At 45.9% G+C, this 24,526-nt stretch overlaps 1 protein-coding gene across 7 annotated transcripts in view; it reads right to left on the bottom strand.

Moving 5' to 3' along the window:
- GRIP2 (glutamate receptor interacting protein 2) overlaps positions 1 to 24,526 on the bottom strand; it is a 249,071-nt gene that overhangs the window by 20,510 nt on the left and 204,035 nt on the right. For all 7 annotated transcript variants that reach the window (XR_008483243.1, XR_008483242.1, XM_054280776.1 and 4 more), the window contains exons 9-17: positions 23,983 to 24,152; positions 20,147 to 20,272; positions 19,331 to 19,483; positions 18,923 to 19,109; positions 13,172 to 13,317; positions 12,466 to 12,546; positions 4,062 to 4,128; positions 3,111 to 3,256; positions 2,676 to 2,820 (exon numbers count right to left, since the gene is read on the bottom strand). Coding sequence is in view for 5 of the 7 variants with exons in the window: in XM_054280776.1 (XP_054136751.1) it covers positions 2,676 to 2,820; positions 3,111 to 3,256; positions 4,062 to 4,128; positions 12,466 to 12,546; positions 13,172 to 13,317; positions 18,923 to 19,109; positions 19,331 to 19,483; positions 20,147 to 20,272; positions 23,983 to 24,152 (1,221 nt within the window). In the remaining 2 variants the exon portion in view is untranslated. The remainder of the gene's footprint in view (positions 1 to 2,675; positions 2,821 to 3,110; positions 3,257 to 4,061; positions 4,129 to 12,465; positions 12,547 to 13,171; positions 13,318 to 18,922; positions 19,110 to 19,330; positions 19,484 to 20,146; positions 20,273 to 23,982; positions 24,153 to 24,526) is intronic.

The following is a 24,526-nucleotide window of genomic DNA, read 5'->3' as shown; positions in this document are numbered from 1 at the left end:
CCAGGTACTTTTCTTCAAAGGGGAGAAAGCAAACCAAAGTCCAGGCCTCTCAGCCCCCGCCTGTGAGGCCAGGCAGACAGAAGCTGAGCAGGACTGACAGAGAAAGCAGTTTCCAGCTAGTCACCTGGTGCCTCTCCATTACTACCAACAGTCCTTAATTCACCTCAAACACCCAAGGAGCCATGGGCTGCATGTCCCTTCTTGCTCAGAGGGGACATGCAAGAGCAGAATTGAGTAACAGGTAAGCAGAAAGGTGTAAAAGGGGCTGCTAGAACTTCTCAGCAAGCACTGGGGAAGAGGTGACTGCATGCATGTTGTAGGGATTAACGTGGCACGTGAGTAGGGTCACCATCCCTTTTCCTCCCTACCAACATGGTTTGGTGCTGGATACTCCTACACCAAACCCTCCTACAGCCACCCCCATCTACTTGAGTAGGTGGCACTAAAGGAGGCTGGTCTGGCACTTTAAGATGTCAGCAATAGCCAAAAATTGCTCTTGGAGAAGAACCATTACACCTCAACCAGAATTCAGTGTTCAGCACACTCCCTTGGTCAAGAAGAAGGAAAGCACAAGTCCTGTGGCACAGGCTTAAGCTATATGCAGGCACTCAAGGAGGGGACACAGACAGTAACATGGGAGAGAGCCACAGCTCCACACCACTCTAACAGCCTGAGCTGCTTTTGGAGGTTTCTGTAAGATCAGACACGAGGAAAAAAAAATTGTTCAAGGTCAAGATAAAACCTAAATCATCTGACTCTGAAGCCTTTTTGACTTAGGCAGCCAGTCACCCACAGACAGATGTGTGACACATCCTAGAGGACACCCTGCCTCCCCCACTGCCAGCAGCCCAAAATGCAGTGCAGACTTTCACTTGTGCCTCTACAAGAATGGCCTGTGGATTCCTGTTATCAGACACTGGGATCAGGTCCCAGTGTCAGTGCTGCTGAACAATATCCTGTGCTCCAACACAAGCATGGATTTGGATTCAAGACCCTCTCCTTCAATCAGAGCCTGGCTAAGGGCATCTGTGGCACAGATAAAGGTAGAGACATCAGGAAAGCGACAATTTAGGATAGCACTAGAAGCCCCCCTCTTCCCTTGACAAGGTCAATTCATCCCCTTCTCTCACTCACAGGAGAAATACTGCACCTTTCCTGCAAGCATTCTTCATCCCAGTGCTCCTCACCCTCCCCACAGGGAGCCAAGGTTACCCAGAGACATCCCTGTGCTGCCTGTCCCCATGCTGTTATCTGCTACTCAGCCACAGTGAGCATGCTGAACAGCTCCATCACTCTTCTCACAAGGCTTTTCATTGCTCACTGGCTGCTCTCTCCTGATCAAAATTCAGTGGTACTGCAGCACTCGCCCGCACTGCATTCCTGGGCACAGGCACCGATGTGCGTCCGAGTTCAAAGGAGGAACAGCCGTGGAATTGCAAAGGGAACTGAGATCAACAAAGGTACAATCCTGTCTTCTGACACCTGACAGCATTTGAGCTGGCTGTTCTTAACCTCTCTCATGCTGGGTTGCAGGTACAATACAGAAGTGCTACATAGAAAAGCCTTGGATACTCTGTGGCTACTATTTTATAGGGAAGAAGATCAAACTCTACAGTGGCAGGGAGTGATCTAAAATCCCCAGTGAGAAGACTCACTAATGATTAAGTCCATCCCCTTCGTTCCCAGGAGACACAGACCTTCTGCATTCTGTCCCAAAGGGAAGCAATGGAAATGCACAGCAGTGTGCTGAGAGCTCTGGGGACCCAATGCAGTAAAGGACACGGAGCTGTTTCACAGTCCAGCTAAGAGGAAGCGTGATCTTGAGACAGAAAAAACCAAAAGGCCAGATCTGCTGTCAAACATCCCCAAGGTCTTGCACTTTACACCAGTTTGTTCAGGGGGTTTTTGTTGCTGTTCTGCTGTCAGCAGCACAAAGTAAGAGACCCTCAGAGAAGCATGAGTCAGGGCTGCTGAAAAGATCTATTTACAAGTCCCAGCTCCCGTATAGAAAGATTAATTAAGATAGAGTGTATGACTCAGCTCCACTTATACTCTCAGGAATGTCCTGATCTTTCAAATCCCACACATCCACATATATTCAGACCCAGGTACACAGTAACTTCCCCAGTGACTGAAGGTAAATCTGTTCCTGCATTTATTCAGTATAAATGTCTGATGCTTGGGCTCACCAACCTGCACTGAGATACCTCACATGTAACACAGTGAGCAACAAGCCAGGACAGGTCAGGATACACCTGAGAGCCCTGGTTTCAGCAGGACACACCACTGCAATGGCCATACGCCAGTTTAGCAACAGGGGAGTCCTGGACAGAGCCTATGGTGGTTTCGTAGGCAGGCTGGGCACTCTCCTGACACAAGGCACGCATGGCAAATCCCAGACCAGGAAGAAACCCTGTGGAAGAGGGGCAAATAAATATGAATTCCTGGCTGCAGAATTCACCTGACTCACTGGGTCTGACATTTCCTCAAGCGTCCCTCTCATTGCCCCAGCAGCACAGCCCCCACCACTGCTTCATGTCACTTGGTACCTTCAGAGCACCTTTCCTCCTTAGCAGTCTAAGACACCAAAGAACAGTTCATGACAGTAGAGGAAACTTGGCATGGTTCAAGACCCCTTCTCAAATCAATTCAACTGCGCTGTCCCCAAACCTCACCTCTCTGCCAGCCCTCGTTTAGTCAAGCCTGAAATGACAATAGGATCGAAAGGCTCCTCTGTCCCAGAGATGGTTATTCCCAAAGGGCCCCCGTATCGCTTCAGCTCCACCGTGTAGATAATAGCACCAGTTGTCTCCTGCTCATCTGAAAGAGAAAACAGGAATGCTGAATTCTTGTCATTTCCCAAATAAAAGTAGTCATAGGAAAGACTTGCAGCCTCTAGAAGCAAAAGCCAGAAGTCTTCAGTGACACTCATACCAAATAGGATTTTAACCTTCTAGACATCACTTAAGGGCAGAATAACAAAAATAGACTATAATCAATTGGAAAGTGGTGACTGGATAGCAGCAGCCCTTATCTTTGTTAGTTTGCACTACCTATTGGGAAATGTCATTACAGTGGACAGGCACCAGTTTGCATGAGGATTTCTGTACCAGAGTTATCTTCATCCTTCCTAATCTTCAATTTGACCAGGTCTTCACACTGCCTTAAAATCTGCACAGCATCCTCCATTGAGCAATTGTCGAGTCGGATGTTATCAATGGCTAGCAGCTTGTCTCCCGGCTCCAAGGTACCAGTTCTACATGGAGAGGAAAAGAAAACTAAAAGTACATTTGTATTTGCCTTTCAGATCCCACAACACATTCAGTTCTGCAGTAGAAATGACAATATTAACTTTTTACTGTCCTTGGTCTTGAAAATAACCATGAGCTGAGTCTGGGATACCTGTAATTTTAAAGAGAGGAAATTTGTGTAGAGCATGCATCCAGACAGAACGAGCCAGGAAGGTTAGATAAATATCCTGGGTAACCTATAACCCTGAAAATGCCTGGTGTTTAACTGACAGATATTCTACCCCTTATGGAAAATCTTGTGTGAGCACTTTTAGAAATAAGCAATGCAGACACACTAAATTCCTCTGAATGCCATGCTATGAGGTCTTGGGACCACAAGGGAAGTCAATAAATCCTGAGTTATTTGCACAGTTCTCCACCAGTGCCCACAATTCACTCTCTCTGTTCACCAAAGCAGGAGCTGAGACATGGCAAACTACCTGATGAGCCATAGCACCCCCTGGGATATATGAAGCTTTTTACCACATGCTTTTAAATGTTAAACATCCATCTCCTAGAGACTCAGCTGACATCTAAACCAGTGCCCTGGTCATCTTCTCCATTAGCTCAACTCTACTCACTTCAATACAGACAAGATTTATTGCAAACCCTACTGTGGTCTAAGAAAAACCTCTAGTGCCGAGATCTCCTTGGATTCCGGAAATATCCAGACCCAAGTGCTACTGCTTGGGCTATATTCAGCTTCTCTGGTAGACATTCATGGAAGGCCATTTTGCAGTGGGTTTGACAGATGGAAAATCCTGCACTCACCTGTGTGCTACACTCCCCTTCTTGATGTCAGAGATGATCAAAGGATCCCCAAGCTTTCTGCTTGCAGCTGCGAAAGAGACACATGGTACAAAGCCTGATGGTGAGTTTGCTGTCTGGGATGGGGATGGTGGATGGTTAATGGGGAGAAGCAGCCATAAGGAAAGGAGATTTATATTCCCATCACAAAATGATGCCTCACAGCTGAACTCTGGAAGCCTCTCCAGAAAGAAAGGAAAAAAAATAAACAAATATAAATCCCTGTAGTTTGTTCGTTGCCCTTTGCCCAGGGTAATTTCCTTTGGACTCCTGAAGGAGCAGATGTGTGGTGTCCAACAGGAAGAGGTGGCATTGTCAATCCCAGCACTGTTGAACACCCCTGACCCCCCCTCACATACAAAAGAAGGGAGCCAAAGGCCATGGCTGCAGTCAGAATTAGCACCCAGCTCTGCCCCACACTCCATACAAGCATTTCTGTGTTCTTCAAGTAAAGTGGGCTGTGAAATTTTCCAGGTGGAAAATAACCCAGGGAAAAAGCTCAGTTTTTCAGCTGGTTCAGCTCTCTAGGGCACTTAATCATACAACCAGATGAATCAGGGGTGGTTTGTGCTGGAGCTGGAAGGGGTGGGTGGTTTCCAGCTCCTATCTCCTGGCTGACCTTGATAACTTTTTCAGCCCACGAGATGTGAATACGCATCTCTGGGAGCATTTACATTTTCAGAGTTGCCTGCAAGACCTGCTGCTCTCCTGAGATACCCAAGAGAGATTTATGACTCAAACTCCTCCTGACCTCCTTGTCATGCACACGCCAAACACACACCAAGAAAGAGCATCCATTCCACCCTGCCTTGCTACGGGAATTGCATTGCCTCATTTAAAGTTGACAGAGCTTCTCAGCTTCTCACAAAAACTGTGTGGGAAGAAAGAAACTCACAGCCTTTGAACATATCAGGTGCAGGGCAGAGATTAAAATATCTGTGAGGCACGTGGCACCAAACACACAGAGATCCACCTGCCTGAACAGCAGTTAGAGAGCACCCAGAAAGTCAGACATAGTAAGTGTTTATCAACCTCTCTGCTCTAAATTTTTCTGTTGTTTATATTCATTTATGAAATTTGAAAACATATGTCTCACCCAACACCTTTAAGGATATCCTCTCCCAGAAATAACCAAACCTTCTGTACTAAAGAGAGAAAAAAGACAGCCAATCTCAGTCATGGCAGAGCTGAGAACCACAGTGAGGTCAGACAGCAAAAAGCAGACTGTGACTGATTTTATAATAGTCACAGCAATGTGACTGCTGAATGGTACAGAGCCTGGAGGAACTATTTTCCCCACGTTTTACTGGAGCCTGGTACCAGACAATTTTGGACTGGACAGTCATGTTGTGCTCTGTCTGCAGATCTAAGGGAGGAAGATGTTGTGGAGATGCCCAGAGGGCTTGTGCCTAAATTCAGCCTGTCCACAGCATGGACCAGACTGCAGTCAAGATAAGAAACACTGGGCAAAGCTGAGTAGTGGGAGTAAGGGTGACGTTCAGGTAAAAACAATGCAGAAATCCATCCCCACACTGACTGAGAAGGCCACACACCATGGACTAACAGCACAGGGATTGAGATGCATCACTCTGATAATTATTACTGTTGCTCTCCTTTTCAGTATAGGACATGTATTTGCTGCTGACAGAGGTGTACAGAGTGGTGTCCGAGCAGCAGTGAGGGCAGACCCTGTGAGCACACCCTAAGCCCTGGGTCAGGTGGCATTGCTGCATGTTTAATCACTCCCTAGCCTGGTTCTGTCAAAACAATCCAGGTTAGCAAAAATACTTTTCACTGCAAGGTTTGTTTACTAGTTTCAAAGCAGAGGCAGTGTGACAGAAAGGGGTTAGGGAGGATCCTAACCTGTCCTGGTGGTGGGCTGGGATGGCCATCCCTAACCTGACCAAGGCACAGCTCAACAGCATGTCCAGAGACCATGAACACCAAGAGAGCAAAGAGGGAGGGGCGAAAAAAAACAGCAAGAAAGCACAGACAACAACATGCCTTGAGCTCTGCAGATTTCTGTTTATCTCAATGTCTGCCCTGCAAGTCCTGTGACACGTGGGGGGATCCTGCACACAGTCAGTCCCTGAGCAGAGAACAAGACCTTGTCCTTCTGAAGCTCCACAGTTGGTGTGAGCACTGAACACAGCACAAGCTTCCCATGACAGAAGCAGGGGTAACAAACCAAGTGCTTTATCTATTAGAGAACAAAGCAAGTTTTAAGGAAAAATCATTCTGGGTTTTGTTTGCAGGCTTTTTTTAGAAGTTTTGCTCTCAGAACAGATTTCCTTGAGACCTGAGTTAAATGGAAGAGCCATATACAACTGCATACAACTGTCTCTACCAACAGAGAACTCCAACTTTAATAAATGGCAGTCCTTGTAAATGTAAAACATTCTCAATATTCATCACAGAGTCATTATAGAAACACTTGGATTGGAAGGGACCTTAAAATTATCTAGTTCACTCATGGAACAGGGACATCTTCCACTAGACCAGGTTGGGCTTAAAACCCCACCCAACCTGTTCTTGAGCACTTCCAGGGATGGGGGATCACCACATTACATAATTTCCTAATATAAAATGCAAAGGCTTTATAAAACCATCAAATCTGAAGGGTAAGTTAGAGAGACAATGAATAACCATGTTCTCTCAAGAGGTGTAAGATACAAGGTTAAGATAATGAAATCTCACAGCACAGAACAGAGGCTTGTTGTTCATTCTAAAGACCTGTGGTTACTGACTCCATTAATTAACCTTTGGCATCCCAAAGCCCTTCTTGGCACCCCAGCAGAGTGTCCAGATGGGCATCCTGCCTGTCTGCTGGGATCAGGCTGCCCTGAGCACCCCTGAGCCCCACATTTTTAACCATCCTTGGCCATTCACACAGGGTGACAATGTTTATCCATGCAACAGCTGCCTGCCTGACAGTAAGAGACTGCAATGTCACTGAAGGGGTGGCTCAGTAGAGGTCAGAGCCATTAGATACATGAATCCCTGGTGAGATTTTGAATAGACAATTTCCAATTTGCCTGCAATTAAAACAGCACCAACCCAAAGTACATCATTATTAGGGCTGTGGTCTTTGGCATTAAGACATTTGCACAGATGAATAAAGCCTCCTTAACCATTAATTTCTGCTGTTAATATGGTTATATCTCTTCAAAGGACATTGTCTTGGGAACTCTGCTGCCGGAAGACACAGTCTGGACACTCAGCCTTGCCTCTGGGTTTTGCTCTCCTGTGTGTGAAATGGAGATGGCAGCAAAGGAAGCCAAGGGAAGAGATGGAGGCAGGAGCTGGTGTGCAGAAACCCATGCTCACTCTCAGCAGGCATCCTGGCTGTGGCCTCCATCTGCCAAGGCAACCCACTGCAGGTGGAAACAGGCTCTTTTTCAGACCCGTTTGTATTTTTGGTGGATTTACCAGTACAAAAGACAGTTTAAATCTGCTCCAGTGGCCCAAAGAAGGCTCCATAAATCAACGGCTGATAAAGGTACAAGCATGTGGTGGGGAAGAAACTCAAAATGAAAACACTGCTTGGCAGTGGTGACAGGGCAGTGATAAAAAGGTGAATTGATCAATACTGTTATTTACTTTTTATAAATTGCTTTCAGTCTCTCTGCTGGGATTGTGGCTAACTCAGTGTTTACACTGTGATGGATGACAAGGCCAGGAACACACGTCCAGTTTGTGTTTTTAATAGAATGCATAATGACTTGTACTGGTAAATTATTCCCCTCCAAGGAGCACCAGCACATATTTCACAGGCATCAACCTGCTAAAAATGCCATTCATTATTGACCAAGCCAAAGCAACACTGCCAATGTGTAATTAAAGAAATTGTAATAATGCCATAAGAATGCATTTAAATAAGAAGCATTTTTAAATTGGAAATAACAAAATCAGAAACCAAATAATCTCAGGATAGCTAAGGAATGAGAAGAGGAATAAAGTGAATCAGACTTGATTACAAAGAGCAGCAGTGAAAATCAAATCCTCAGTACCCAACTTTTTCCTCTATCATTCATTAAGTTTAGCAGCAGCTGCATAAATTATCAGTGCCTCCAGCAGGATATCTGCCTCATCACAGATCCTTTTCCTTTCACAACCTCCAGGTAGCAAAGCCAGATCAGGACATCCCACCAGGATAAAAGCAGTGGATGAATCAGCTGTAGTGTGAGTGAGGGGGCAGGACAGGTGGCTGCTGAGCCTGCCCCGCCTGCAGACACGCTTGCCTGGGCTGGTGGCAGGGCACAGGCTGATACAGAGCCAGCAAAACTGGATTTGCTGGGCTCAGAGATCCATCTTCTCACTAGGACAGTGATTACACTGCTTAAGCGACTTAATCGAAGTTATCTATCTACCCAAATTCCGGTTTTATCACCTGCAAGCAGATATACTGCCTCCTCCTTATCTGCAGTGCTTCACACCAAGGGCACAGGAATTGATTTGTTAAGATATATGAAGGTAATTTGATAAACAAGCTATATAAAGCATTAATGCATATCTAAAATTAATGGCAATTTCAGTATCTCTTGAAACAGCAACACCAACACATCTCTACCCTACCGTAAACATCACAACCAGCCCTTGGAGAGGGCATTTGAGACAGGAAAAAAATCCCAAACTCTCAATACAAAAGGTAATCTTTTGTGTAATCAACTATCATTTTGCAGAGGGGAATAACAAATCTATACCTTATTTTAAGAGCTGAGGTATTGAACATTTGAGAGTACGTGACTATTAGCTTCTCGCTGCTGGAGACTTTAATTTATAAGAGATTTACAGAAAACCTTCAAAGGTGCAACTGCATCATTAGAACTGGCTGCAGCCAGCAAGATCAGAGCATTTGAGGCATGGGTTCTGCTAATGGAGAGGGGTTGTTCAGGCTAACAAGGGTCAAATCTTCACATTCCTGTGCCAAAACTCTCAGTTTAGCCGTATTAGCATCCTCACCATTCTGAGCCCCAGAGGCTGCTGCAAACAGGTAAGCTTCAGAGCTCTTGGAGCAGAGAGGAGCATGCTCGGCCCTTCAGAGCTCTGCATGCTTCTGCTCTCCAGAGTAGCTGCTCTACAAGCAAATGCCCTTCTCTCTGGGACAGAGGCTGAGGTACTGGAGCATGGAGAAAAAGAGAGTTTAGCTGGCATTGTATCCTTTCACCTCTGGACAAAGTGCATGGAGTAGCACACACGTGGCAGCTTCAGCATATGTCATTTAGCATATTGAGGAGACTGAAATGAGGCTTGAGGGCACAGAGATCCCTCAGGAGTTCAAAGCACTGTCAGTGAGAGGCTCACCCCTTGGATTTTGTACTCATCCTCTGAGGAATGGAAAGGGAAATAGTGCTAAATGCATGTATTTCCACCATACATCTTGATTTGCTGTGCCCCTTTGCCACACTGTGTTGGAGCAGGGGGAAGAAACCCATCCATGCTCTCAGACCACAGCTGAAGACTCATCCAGCCCAAGCCTCCTCTTTCTGGAAAACCTTGAGATCTCTGAAAGATTAAATGCCCTCAGCAAACATCTGCCCCTCACCAGGAACAAGTACAGCCCCTCTCTGCAAGTTCATCCCAGAACCAGCAGCATCTGCCCTCCTCATACACAAATCTCCTGGGTTTCCAGTCCTTTTATGAGCATTTCCAGCAGATTTATGGCTCCTACTACAGCCAGCTCCATTACATGAATTCTTCCAATTCATCCATCAAGAATCCTGCTCTCCCCCCACCCTTTACCTAGCCCATCTCCCAATTAGCTCTGAAAGCCACAGCACAGCAAGAACTTGATCACATTTATTTCTGTAGTGCTCCTCTGATGAGGTCATAACACCTCTGCCCATTTAAGAAGGCAGAGGCAAACCTTCCTAGGCAGAGGAATTAACTACAGAGAAGCCAGCTGAAGCCAAGAGGTAAAACTCAGTGAAAGCCACTCATCTTACCTCTGTAGTGTAGCTAGACTATAAAGTTCATGAATAAACCCAATTCTGTGGCCATGACAGTGCAGTGGATCTTCTTCTGACCCCTTCACCTTCTCATCTGCTCAAGCTGCTCCAGTTTTACAGAGTAGGTAACAAGAATCCAATGCAAGAGGCCAGTCAACCAAGCCCTTTAAAACAGTAGTTATATACTTTTCCATATCAGAAGGAAAACTGTAAAAGCTGTTTCCAGATCTACACAAACACTCAAGTCAGCAGAACTGAGAGGAAAGGAACTGAGCAAAACAGAGAAGGGTTATTTTTACCTCTTTTCTTTTGCTGCTTGCATCACACTCCTGCATGCACATCATGTCTCTGCAGGAAGTACTTAACATAAGGCTGCTTGCTTTGGTTTTAATGTTTGAAGCTGGTATATTTATCTGCCTGGTTAGAGGCAGAGTGAAAAAATTATGAACTTATTTGCTAAGGATCATGTGGACATAGGATTATATAGACTAATATATGAAAACAAAATTAGGATTAAGCTTGAATTTCATCTTTGCCACCGCATTCTCTGGGTGCCTGTCTTTTTCTCCATTTTTAAGTATAATTTTGGCTTTGACTCAGGAAACAACTGCAATATATTTCACGTTTACGCATGTGCATTACTTAAACAATGTCCTACAAACATGTTCAGCAATCAAAAAGATCAAATCAATTATAGTGTTAAAAAGCTGCTTTGTAGTTGAATAATGGGCATCTATTTAAAACCCAGGGGTCAGTTCCTTTCTATTAGCAGTGATTTCAAAAAAGTGTGTGAAACTTTTTACACTTCTTTTAACAGATTTGAAATTAAAACCTTTCCAACATAAAAACATGTTTGAAGTGTAAATGCATATCTGAAGCAGATCCTGTTCAAAAAAGACTTCACAAATAAAAACTTCTGTTCTTGCCAGCAGCTCCCAAGTTCATTTTACTCTCTAGCCCCAGACATAAACTAAACTTTGAAACTTAATAGGGCCTTGCTCAAGCCAGTTTTTGCTACCAGATCCATTATCCTGGGTTGCTCCCTGAGGCTGGAATGCCAAGGCAGTGGCAGGGCAGCAGGTTGGAACCCAGCACAGTCTGCACCATGCACTGCTCCCTACCAGTGAAATGCCATTACAGACAGCCTGCTGCTTTCAGAAAGCACTTTGATGTCTTCAGACATTAACTGCCACCAAGCCAAATGTTAAATACTGTGCTGTTATTTCTCAGGATTGTCCTTGTGGCACAAATAGGGGAAGCTGAGAGGAGGGACAAGAAATATCACTAGGTGCAAAGGCATCATCCTGTCAATGTTCCAGTCACTCCTGAGAATCATCCCACTTAGACCAGAACACCTCCAATTAGCTCTCTAACTAATGCTGTAAATGTCAAGAGGTAATTACCATAGCTTCTCTTTTAAGGAAACCCAGTTTCCAAGTGTCCCCTGCGACTCCACTCCCCAGACACAGCTGGGTCTGTGCTCCTGAGGGCTCAGACAAGAGATCCCATTACTGCAGTCTCACAAGCTGCTCTGCTTCAGATCAGAGGTGGTGGCAGTCTCTGGGCATGGCAAACCTCAGATGATTCAACTGACTTTACCCAGAAGTGGGAGAGAAATGAGTGATCTGAGACCTGCATGTGTTTGCCATACAGGAAAAATTCACGGACAAAAGGCATAGCAAGACTCCAGGTTAGCCAGAAAACTGGGATGGATCTGCCTAGATCATCCCCCTAAAGCACTCTCTCCAAAGAGGCCAGAAGATCTTTAAATTAAAAACTGTGCTCAGAAGGGAAACAGAGATAATTAAGAGTGAGCGGAGAAGAGAGAAAATGAAAAAGGTTTATGTTCTCTTCTCTCAGTGCATACCAAGTCCTGGCACATGGCTCCCCTTCTGCATGGCTTGAGCTTGTAAAATGAAACAATTCCTGGGAAACTCTGGAATTTAAAGTGCTTCCACTGCCTCTAAAACCAACCACCCTCTTCATGCTCCTCCTCTTGCCAGTTTCCCCTCTCTACCCTTCAAGCTGTGGGGTCACCTGTTACTTTTCCTCCTCTCTCCACATCTTTTTGCAAGGGTCCCACCAGATCCAGGAAATCCTTTTTAAAAAGAACATACCACAAGTGTGAGCAAGGAAATAAAAATAATATTACATATAGCATAACATAATTCTGCACCACAGATCAAGTGACCAGTTGAGACACATCCTTTGTGCCAGCCCTTCATGCAGCTGCTTTTCTCTGCAGCTGCCAGCCTCATGGAGCCAGGAGCCACACATCTGATTCATTCTGGGATAAATCACGAGCACTGGAGTGCCACGGAAATCCCACATGATCTTATCTCTCTGTTGAGCCCTCTAAAATGCCTGTGTGGAAAGGAGAGGCTCTTGCAACTGCTACTGCAAGCCTGAGCAATACTTACAGCTGATTGTAATTCCAAGCTCTACACCTCTTTTCTTGGGCAATTTAACGTGGAAAGTACCGCTGCTGGGTATGACAGACTCTATAAAGCAAAAAAAACAAACAAAAAAGAAAAACAGGAGAAAAAAGAGAGTTTTCAGTTGCATGGATGGTTTCTTTGGAACCAAGAAAACAAGCCCATAAAGCACTGCCTTATTGGTTCAAATAAGGTTATCTGAGACCCTGTGGACTTCAGGTTGAAATTTGGATTCTCATTAAAAATACATGCTCTGAACATCAAGTTAAGTGCTCACATCACACTGTATTTCAAAACTGAAGCAGCTCTGTCAATGCAAATGAAAAAAAAATCTTTTTAAATACAAAACTGCACTTTACCCGTAGCCTATAGCTTTGGCTCCCTCCTGGCTTCAAGCCCATAAATGAATAGGAATATTATCCCTATTAATGAGCAAATGTTTAAAGTGTGTCCTCTTCATCTACTCCTTAGGCTTATCTCAGCCAAGCAATGAGCACAGAGCATTTATGAAAGGATCAGAAGAACCCTCCACCTCAGTGCGCGTTAGAGTACAACAAGAAGTGGAGAACATCCTCCCAGGGTTTCTCACTCCTCCCTGTGAGCCTGCTGAATACTCTCCCTCCTGGGGTCAGCAGAGGCCCTGGCAGAGCCCCACGGGCAGAGAGGAGCAGCAGCTCCTTTGGGAACGCACCTGCGACATCGAACTCGATCTCCAGCACCACTTTGTTGGTGAGCGCCGCGTCGCGCAGCAGCTGGTTGGCCTCCTCCATGGTGCCGTCCTCCGTCGCGATGCCGTTGATGGAAAGGACTCGGTCTCCTACTTGCAGCAGGCCACACCTGCAGTCCACAGTGGGAAAAGGGAGACAAGGAAAAAGAGGGAAGGAGGAAGAAAACAACCCCACAACCAGCCATGAGTTACTTTTGCCAGGCGAATCTGTTACAAGACACACAAAGTACTGACATATTCTGCAGAGGTGGCCCCAAAGAGAAAATAACTCATTTTGCTGTGCCTGTCCCAGGGTCCCTAGAAGGGCACAAGGAGGCAAGCCTTTGTTGGTTTCTAAAGTTCAAACATACTTTGCTCCTAAATAACCATTTCTGGTCACATTTTTTGCAACAAGCAAGGGGGGGAAAAAGTAACCATCACCTTTCTAAAAATCAACCCCGTGGCTGAGAGATGAAAATGATAAACACGAGGGAATGTGACTTCCTTCCCAATCTAACCACAAACAGCTCTTCCCATGCACCTGCACCCTCTGGAACACAAACTAAGGGCATTGAAAATTGCACAGATTCCTCTGCTTAGTTCATGGCAAATACTGAAGCTACAATCCAATAAACTCACCGAAATGTCTCAGCAAATTAGATAATCATTTATCCCTTCTAATTGCATTTCTGGAAGCCAAATGCACAGAGATACTTTTTAACTGCCTTGAAAGGCCAATATTATTCCAGTGTGATGGCCTGACAATATAACCACAACTGACCCTTTGGGGCTCTTGCTTTAGACCCCCTTTTTCCAGGAACAGAGATGAGCAGGATTTTTACTTTGGAAGGAGATCATGATGGCAAGGCTATGTTGAAGACGTATTGCTACAGCACAATTTGTCTCTTGGGACCCCCTGCATTTATAAGCAAGGTGTTTTTCACATATTCCTACATTCAGTATCTACCCACACTCCTTTTTTTTTACATATACTGCAACACCAGCAAGATGATCCTGCAAGTAATCTCCCACATTATCTCAGCTCCCACCTGGGCTGGCCCATGGCTCTACAAAAGCAAGACTGCAGTGCTCCCTGCAACATAGGAAATTGCTCATCTCCCTTCTCCTCTATCAGTTGCTCACTTTAACTACATCTTTTTAGACTTCCCACTTATCACCTGGCTGTCCACTAGACCAGAGCTTGGGAAACCACTCTTCAATCACCAACATAATCTACAGAGCGGTCTCCAAAAGAGGTTAGGGTTATGGCATCAAGTCTAAGGTTCCCCTCAAAATGTGGAGTTATTTTACCACAAAGATTCTCCAGAATAAATTAGTTAACCTATTATAAGCCTTCTCCAGAGAATCCTTATTCCCTTCCTGTTTAATGATCAAACACATCTTTGTCTTCCCCCTTCTTTCACAGATACCTCACAGAGGACAGCTTGTTTTTTACTAAACCTTCCAGTCACTCTTCATCACACACACCCAATTCAGTTGTAAGAAAATACAGCACCACAGCTTCCAGGCACACAAAGGCATCAAAGGCAGCAGACACTTGGCTGTGTTATTCATGTCCAAACAACAGGATGTGTATGAAAGGCCGAAGCATCAAGAAAAAGTACACACATCTGAATTCAAGAAAAATGAACAAGCACAACAGCTTGTGCCAGTGGCCCATCAAAATCTGAGATATGAACAAGTTTGGAGCGAGCCCAGGGAGGTTGTTTTACTGGTAGGAAGGCATATTCACATTTCTGCCAGAGTTCATACTCTCCATGGAAAAATGCTGGCTACTTTATGAGATGCAAATTCAGAGCTGTTTGTTCAAGGATTCTTGGATTAGGACAGAAAACTCCATGATGTATAAATGAACCCACCCTTGTGAATAAATCACATCAAGTTTAATTACAGTCATTTACTGGATTTGTGGCTATGCAGCCACATAGAAATATCAGCTTATAAATATGAAGATGGCACCGAGCAGAAGAGAGATGACTCCTCTGTCACAAAGAGGTCTCTTGCTACCCTGGCAGTGCACCTTTTGCAAAGGAGGGATCAACAGCTGCATCACTCAGACATCACTGTCATCTAGAGTTCATACAGGGACACAATCCACTTTAGCATCACTCTTTCAGCCACAGGGGCTGGGAGCTCATAGGATACTTTTGCACTGCATCAAGGTAAATGTTTGCCAGCTTTTCCACCAGAGCTGCTTTTCCCAAAACAGCCATTTCTCATGGTTTTTCACTCAAGGTTCATTTGCCTGAGGAGTCTTTTACAGCCAACAGCTCTGCTAGGTCAGAGGTATTTTATTTCTTTTATTATTAGCCTCAGTTAATCACAGTTGTTTAAGGCCTGGTCTTGTAGGTTTGTAAAAGTTTTTGGTGTGATGCCACAACCTTCTGGCTTCCTCTGCCAAGTACAAGGAGGCTGACATCTCTTGTTAACCCTTCAGAATCATTCCAGAGACATCCACCTGTGATGAGTCCTTGCATTGGGAGTGGAGCCTGGGGAGCCAAGGGTCTTGCAGAGCTCTCCTTTGCTCTGCCATGGGATTCTACAAGAATTTTCAGACAGTTTTTCCAAAGAGAAGGCATTTGTCACAGAAATGCTCAGTCTAACATCAGCACCTAAAAAGTGCTTTCAGACTGTGGGAGCATAAGTGTCTTAAAATCAGAAAGAAAAGAGTACAGGCATTTCCTGGAGTGAAATGCAGCACTATGGATGTGCTGGAGTCCATGATGGGAATATCTCCCTGGGGTAGAACAGATTTGCATTTTGTCATGACTCATTCCTTGGGCTTGAAGACAGCAACAGAGCAGCGGAGGTGTCTTGTTTGATACAGAGCAGCACATATTCAAGCCTTGGGCAGGATTACACTGAAGAGCTCACTCAGCATCATCCATGTCTGCATGGTCACTCAGCAGTGGGGGGAGCAGCTGTGACCATGGCCACACTGCTGGATGCAGAAATTCATGCCCTCCCATGCCCCTGAGCCAGCCTGCACAGGTCAGGCATACACATCTGTGTGTGTGTGCACATCTGTGCCTGCACATTGGTGGGTGGGTCTCAGCCCCTAATGGATCAAAGCTCTGCTGACAGCTTCAGCCAGCTGCTAAACTTCACTTTTGCAAACTATTCATACCCGAAAGGCAGAAACACAATGATCAAACAACTGTGTCTGAGCAGAGCTACAAAACATGTAGCTCAGCAGGAAGCATTGATTTTGGATACCAGGATGGAGAAGTCAGATACTCTCCCTCTGCTGCCAATGACAGCTGGGGGAGGAAGGACACAAAAGCTGTGTGCTTCAAGGCAGCCAAGAGGGGATGTCAGGCTTCTTCCCCTTCTACCCTCCCTGCTGATAACAGGGACTGAATCACTGTCTCATTCAGAACCCAAAGGCTTAATCATGCACCTTGGAAACAAAACAACAGGTTGGGAGGGAAGTCTATTAGAGGCTATTTGCAGTAAAACAAATCATAAGTCAGGCAGGTGTGAATTTTTTGAATCAAACCTCTTGGCACAAGCTAGCACAAAGCAGACAATAAATGTGAGGCAGCCTGACATCCCTGAAAAGAGGGTGATGTCATGCACCTCCGTGGTAGCACTCTCACTTGCTGGGCACCCCAGAGGCAGCTCCTCCACAGCAATCCAGACGGACAAAGCCAGTGAGGATCATGTGCTGAACAACAGCACATTCAGATCCACAGATTTTGCAGAGTGTGTGAACATCCAGATCAGATCCAGGGTGCAAAACCTGACCCCTATATCCCCAGAGCTCACTTTTTTGGCAAAGAGCAAAAACTGCAGCACAAGAAAGAGCACAGCCCAGCCTCAGCTGGGAACCCAGCCTGGTATAAGGGATGAAAAGGGCTCTAATGTCTTGGGCTGCAGCTACAGCAGAACCTCTGAAGAGGAGAGAATAATGTATCTTGAATGATGGAGCAAAGAGCTTTGTAAAACAGCAAGAAACAAAAAATTAAATAAAAACAAAAAACTGCCTTTTTCACTTCACTGCAAACCCAGTGCACTTATCACTTCAAGATGGGGAGGAAAGACAGCATTTTCCTGCCAGCTAGGAAGAGCAGTATGATTTAGGAAAGAATGAAATGCACAGCAGAGATTTAATCCCCAAATCAAATCCAGGCTGCAAATGCAGAGAGGATTGCTCCCAGTCTCCAGGAAGCAGCAGCCAGAGGAGCGTGAACGCTGCCGGGCGGGCAGCGAGCGGTGGCTGTGACACATCAGAGCCAGCCAAGGCTGCCCTGCCACTCACTGCTTTTGCTCCAGGCTTGGCAAGAGGATAAAGCAAAGCCAGGCAGATTTCAGCACATCTCCCTCGTCCCCTGGGACAGCAGGCTTTGTTGCTGCCTGATTTATAAAAGGAATTTTGGTGCTTCGCAACATGAACCAAGTTCACCCACAATAGAAGATAAAAAAACCCATAAAACCATCACCTTAATTTTTAAACCCTGTTTGGAAACAATCAAACAAACAAAAGGCATAGCAGGCTTTTAAAATCTCTCTTAACATGCATCAAGACAGCTCTCTCTCCTGTGCCAGCCCCTTGTTGCTGTCCTCCTACAGACACCAGCACCAGGCACTCCTGTTCCACCTTGCCTCTGCATTGGCTGACCAGAGAAGCTACAACACAGAGACTTGCACATGAAATGCACAGCACTTGCATTTCATTTTGCAGACTCTTTCCCTGCCATATGAGTCTACAATTCCCTCATGTGCTGCTTTTCTGGGCTGGCTTGGAGGCACCAAACCTTCAGCACATGCTGATGGGGCCATCAGAGATCTCTTCAAGAAAGGTTCTGCAGCAGGCACCAATACTGCCGCATTGCTGCACCTTTGGCATCCTTAGGGAGGACAGACCACAGCGGTAATCAAAGATGGGAAGAGAGATGAGCACAGGGACATTAAGTTCCAGCCTAAAGAAATCACCTCTCCTTTAAACCCCTCAAGAGATCAAGCCATGCTAGGACTTGACGTGTTTAGTAACAAAGCCTTACCAGAAGACACCTAGATTGTAGTGCACAGACAAGCAGATTCTAAATCCAGCCAGCAGCACTCTAAATCCAGCATTGGGAGCAGCTGAACTCCAGGGCTGAGGCTCCACCACTGGAGGAGTCACTGCTCCCAATGTTCTCAGGGGGACAGAGAGCAGTTAATGCTGCTCCTCCCTTCTGCACTTTCCCCAGCATTACACAGCCAAAAGCAGGAGGGATTAACTGCAACACCTACCTGCTCCTCAACTAGAGCCCTGTCTCTGAGGCTCAAAGCCTTGTCTTTATGGCCAATTTATACAGCAGGGCTCTGCTACAACAAAATCAATCAGAAAACATTTCACAGGGGCCACTTGTTTAGACCTTGCCCCTTTTTGCACCTATACAAAAGGTTTATCTTTCAAAGAGGAATTAAAAAAAAAAAAAAAAGAAAGAAAGGGAATGGGAATGGCACTCTCACACAGACACACACTCCCTTCCTCCTCCTCCCAGACCAGCCGCAGCCTGGTGCCAAGACGTTCACCTGGGGTGCGAGGGAGGCCGCGGTCAGTCGACGAGTGCAGAAATGGCAGTGACAGTAAACCATGCCCAGTGAAGAATGGGAGATATTACAAGGATGATAGTAAATATCTAAATGAGCCTCTGAGGAGAGAAAACAAACCAAACCATGAAATGTTCAGTAGCAGCACCATCAGCATCCAAGGGCAAGGTCTCTAACCTCTCTGCCGGGCTGTCAGGCTCAATAAAACGGACGAGAGGTGGGGAAGACAGAGTTTCCGTAGCAAAGATGCCTCCCTGGAGCTGAAGTCCGAAGCCATTCAGAGGGTCTCCCCTGAGGATCACCTCTGTCGTCTCCGTGTGGACTATCTGCCCGCCAGGACCCACCGTGCTGGAGGCCAGCGACACTGAGAGGACGAGAGAGGCAGAAGGTCAGGGCAGCCACGGTCAATGTAACAGCCTGGGTCCAGACCTTGGTCTGGTGGTGGTGGGGACAGTGACCAAGGATGAGGGAGGCACTGACAGTGCTGAGATGAGCGGCTCTACCCCGGCTACCCATTAACAACAAGGATGGCAAGGCAAGTGTGCATGTCCCCTCCAACCCAGCCTGGCCCAGGATTGCTCTTACGTGAGCTCTTGTGCTCCTTCTTCTTCTGCCTCCTCCTCAGCATGGTGGTGCGGGGGCTCATGGGGTGGGAGCTGCGAGGTAGCGTGTTGGAGTTCTGGCACGGGAACCCCTGCGCGTTCATGGTGGGAGACGAGAAGTTGGCGGCCACCAGAGCTGGGGACACACAGAGCGTGTTAGGGACATGCACAGGGGGCTGCAGCAGTGCTACACTCACTGACAGTGTCACCAAACACCTCATGGGTTTGGAGCAGCCCCTCCTTTCCAGCTCCAGGGTGCGAGACTCAAGGAATGTTTGCTTCCAACAGTTTGGACACAGTGCAAGGTGTCCTCTTCCTTTTCTTACTGCCACAAGACAAGATGGGGCAGTAAGATAAGGAAGAGGGGCAGCACAGAGGCCACTCCTGGCAAGAAGTGCATCTACAGATTTTAAAGTTTCCATAATCCTGTGGTTAACAAGCAGTATGGCACTAAGGCTGAGCTGAATGAGCTGTATCACATTCCTATACAACATCAGAGACATCCTTCCCCATCCCATAGAAACTAACTTTTGCTGTATGAAACCATGGGAATGTGGGGTTACAGGATGGGTGCATGGGTCTGCCCAGCACACTGCTCCTGTCCCAGTTACCAGATCTGTGTGTGCTGGGCTGCAGATACTGATTTTGCACCTCAGCACTGGGCTCTGGAAGCAGAACTAGATGACTGAGGAGGAAACAAGTGACAAGCCACACTATGGATCCGAATATTAAGGAAATGGAGGGTCACAACAAGAACGAACACGGGCAGGATGAGGGCAATGCCATGCACTGAGGTTACATTTGCAGTAATCCTGTCCAGATGACTGGGTCCAAGTGGGTGTCTTGCAGTGTCCAGGGTGGTGGGTGTGACAGTAGTTGACACAGGGGTCCCAACAGTGATGGTGGTCACTCTTCTGGACCTTGACTGATGGCATCCAGGGGAGCAAAAATTGCCACAGGCAGGAAGGAGAAATGAGAGAAAGAAAAGGTAAGAACCATAAGCCAGGAGATTGTAGAAAAGAGCTTTATACTGACTCTGAATAAGCCAGGACCCAACCACACCGTGTCAAGCATCAGCAGCAAAAATGCAACCTCATGTAACCTCATGACACTTGAGGCAAAGTGGCAGAAATCCACCCCTTTCCCACAATAAACTCTGCATCCAGTGCCACCAGCCTGACTCAGCCATGCTGGCAGTGCACACATGTCATTACCATTTGCAGTCTGTTGTGTGACGTGCAGAAGCTCCATCCAGCCAGGAGATTCCTGCAGAGGCCATCAGCACTCTCTGACAGCACCAGGGAAGCCTCCTTGTGCTGCTTCCCACCTTGCTCCAGAGCTGCCCTCCCTGTGACAAGGCTCAATGCCTTCCCCATGTGCTGGGAGCACTTTGCTTGGCTTAAGCATTAACTTTAGCATAAACATTGAGTAGTTTGGCAGCTACACTTGCACAGGGATGCACACATGGATGAAAGACAGGAGAAGCAGAGTGCCACCTCCAGCTCACCACAACAAAAGGGGGTTTGTACACCACTGCTTAAATTAAGGACGCTACCAGCAGAGGAAATATGCCAGTGCTGTGGCAAACAGCAAATGAAAGCATAGCACCAACATGGCAGAGCCTGTTCAAGGGCACAGCACTGCTTTAACTTCAACCCTAACCCCAGCACATGCTGGCAGAATCTGTTGCAGTGTGACATCCATCATCTGGAAACCCCTGTCCAGGAACTGCAGCTTTGCAACACCAAGCCACAAAGCCACAAGTCTCTTTTGAGGTGCCTCAAACAGTGCCCAGGCACAGGTCCCTTGTCTGTTCTCACTGATGCTCCTTTTTCCCCAAGGCAGCACAGGGTCAGTTTGGTTTTCCATGTCCAACACCAGGTGGTCTGTTCCAAATCTCTGCACCTTGCTGCCTGAATCTGTTTTCCTCCAAGAGGAATTTCTGGCTAACAAGTAAGACTTCAAACTTTTTTTCAGCCAAACATGGAGAGCATCCCACAACAGAGCATCACCACACCCACACACTGTCCCAGGGTTCTTCATCTCACAGCCACCTGCACTGACATGCCACCACCTTCCCATGAAGGATGACATTTCCTCCTGCCTCTGGGTCCTCTGACCAGGCAGAAATGCCACCAGCACTGGCACTACCAGAACCTTCTTAGGGTGCAAACCTGGGAGAGGGACTTATTTAGTTTACTGAGCCCACCCAGAGTTCTCCTCTAAAGGTCATCTGTTAGTGCCTTGAACAGCAGAAATCCATTTCCTGTGTGTGCATCACAGGCATTAAATCATTTAGGTCAGATTTTCCAGACAATATAGTGATTATATTTAGTCTCTGCTAAACATTTAGTGAGTTTAGCACTTAGTCTATCAAGCTTTTAAAAATACACTTCCAGCTCTGGGGTTTCTATTTTGTGTATTTTCAAAAGTAAATTTTAAGCCAGGCAGCTTTTAAAAACAACCATCAAAATAGCTATAGCTAGACAAAACAAAAAGTTCTTAATAAAATTATACACTTTGAACATAGGGGACAGAGCTTATGGGCATATATATAAAGTAATTTAATCCACTTATAATAACTAAAACTCTCCCATTTGTCTATTAATTCTTAGCTTACATTGACAACAGAAAAAATGTGCCCTTGAAAGAGCTGTCAGCAAATTCAGGGAGAGGAGGCATTTTGGACAATTCTGTAAATAAACCCCTACCACAGCCTTCCGCAATCTTTCACACATCATCCCTGCCTGAGGAAATCCATCCATCCCAGCACTGCTCCTGGGCACCATCTGCCCCCATTGATCCTGTGAGCAGGGCATAATCCTCCCATAAACTCTCCAAGTGCCCCCAGAACCACAGAGAAAGCCAACTCAGTTTGACAAATCCCATGCTTCAGCATTAGGCCATATTTTTGCATGGCAGCTGATGCAGCATCAGATCCCTCTCCATCTCCTCCAACCAGATGCTGATTGCACAAGAAACCACTTTAAAAAATAGAATGATGAACACCATGCATTCACAGGCTGAAAGGACTCAGTAATGCAAGTGCTGAACAGGGATGGATCTGCAAATATCCTCTCCTCAGCTTCTTTCCCTGGGCTCCACTCTCTTGACAACCACAAGAGCTTTTTTGCAGAGTCCATGTTTCCTCACTCTCCCTGTTTGCTAAACACAGAAAGAGCAGCCTGTGGAGTTGGTATAGCATCCTTCTCTGTGATCCTTCATGTGTTAAAGAGCTTAATCAAAAATGGGAACAATTGTTACATCCCTGAGTTTTCATACTCATGTGTTGCAATTGTTGTCCTAAGTTTGTGTTCTATATTTCTGCCACAGCAAACTGATCTGTGTATGGCGTTTGGGTAAACAGGCTCTGATCACATCTGTCCTTCCACAGAGCCTCCTTCTCCTGAGCAGCTGCTCAAAGCACATATTCTCAAGAAAATTAGGAGCAGGGCACTAATGGAAAGAGGAGAATAATTCATTTTAACAGCTGTTGAAAAAGGATTATAGTTTTCCATTTTTTCTTAGGCCCAAAGGTCAAGTCACCCATTCACTTTGTTAAACTGCTTCAATTCTGCACAATTTAGACTGGACATTTAAGGAATTTATTTCTAGACATGGAGATGGTTTTAAGTTTCACTATATCAGTTTAAGGAAGGCCATAAGATATTTTCTTCCTTTCCCCAAACCTCCCTAGAAGAGAGTGGAAAGAGCAGATGTGCCCAGGGCTACTGTGCATCAATATTATTAAAATGCATGTCCCTGAGAGACAAGTGATTGAAAATGGTGGGAAAAGGGACTGGTACTGAACAGTCACACCCAAAACACCTGAATTACAAGACTGCCAGTACAGAGTGTAACAAAACTGCAGGCAAGAGCTGCAACAAATACACTAATACTGAGGCCATGGTCACAATGAGATTTATAGGAGAGCCTGAGACAGCTTCTCATGTGGAGAGAGGAACTAACAGTGGGCAACAAGAATGCTCACCAGGGTGAATTCCTAATGACATTTTACAGGCATTTTGGGCTTGATCTTACTGCAGCCAGAATTTACTTCCTTGGTATTTCTTTTGTGTGGGTGATGGAAACCAGCAGCTACAGATGGGCTCACTCTACCCCTGGCTGCCCAGACACAGCTGCCTCTCAAGCAGGCTGGTCTGAAAGATGAACATTTGCATTCCAGCTTTGGCAGTTCGTCAGGACCCTGTCCAGCTACTGAACACATCCTTTACAAAGCCTCACCTTTCAATTCCTTAGAAAGGAATCAGAAAATAAAAACTGAGCTTGGAAATATATCTGCCAGCAGCAAGGTTGTTTTCCTCCCTCTTGATCAAAGTCTCTTATCTGAGGCACTAAGGAAGTGGCTTGCACAGTACTCAGCACTGCAAAATCCTGGGATTCCCATCTCCAATTTCCCTATTCAAGCACAGATGTTCAGATGTTGCCTCTTTTCCTATTCACATCCTTGAAGAACATCATCTAATCACATACATTTCATCAAAACATCCATTTTTTTTCCTCTACAGATGTCTCTCTTTGGAATCTGTTGCCAGCACTAAAAAGCAAGAACCCCTTGTAGGGACCTAAAGTGAGTTTAGAGAGTGACCAACAGTGTAGGCACAGAAGACACACCTGTTTCTGGAGGCTTCAAAGGCAGCCTGCTTTGGTGAACAGGTAATATCTCCAGCTTGACATTTTCAGAAGTGGCAGCTAAAAGCTGAGTTGCCTCTAATAAGGAGCAGTGCTCTGTGCTTGTGCCATCAATGGAGAGAATGTGGTCACCAACATGCAATGCACCACACCTGCAAAAGGAACAGCAGGAGAGGTAATTACACACACAGCCAAGATCCACGTCCTTTCAGAAAGGGGAATACACACAAAATTCAACTGCAAATTAGTGTTTAAAGTCTTGTTCATTTCTTTTCATATATAATTTTTTTTCATTCCAATTTGAACCTCAGGTTCAAGCATTACCCAGCTAGGATGGTTGTCATGGTTTGACACTGGCCCAATGCCAGGCACCCACAACAGCCACTCACTCACCCTCCCCTTCCACAGCTGGGCAGAGGAGAGAAAAAAATCATTAAACAAAGGGTTCATGAGTTAAGATAAGGACTGAGAAAAAACACTCCAAGGCTAAAACAGACTCAACTTCAAGGCACGAAGTGAGTTCATT

The sequence above is a fragment of the Melozone crissalis genome, unplaced genomic scaffold (assembly GCF_028551555.1).
Source record: "Melozone crissalis strain CALT ecotype California unplaced genomic scaffold, PUWL_Pcris_2 ptg000029l_1, whole genome shotgun sequence".
NCBI classification, from domain to species: domain Eukaryota; kingdom Metazoa; phylum Chordata; class Aves; order Passeriformes; family Passerellidae; genus Melozone; species Melozone crissalis.
Note: the sequence above shows the minus strand (reverse complement) of the source record. Positions and strands in the feature narration are given on the sequence as shown.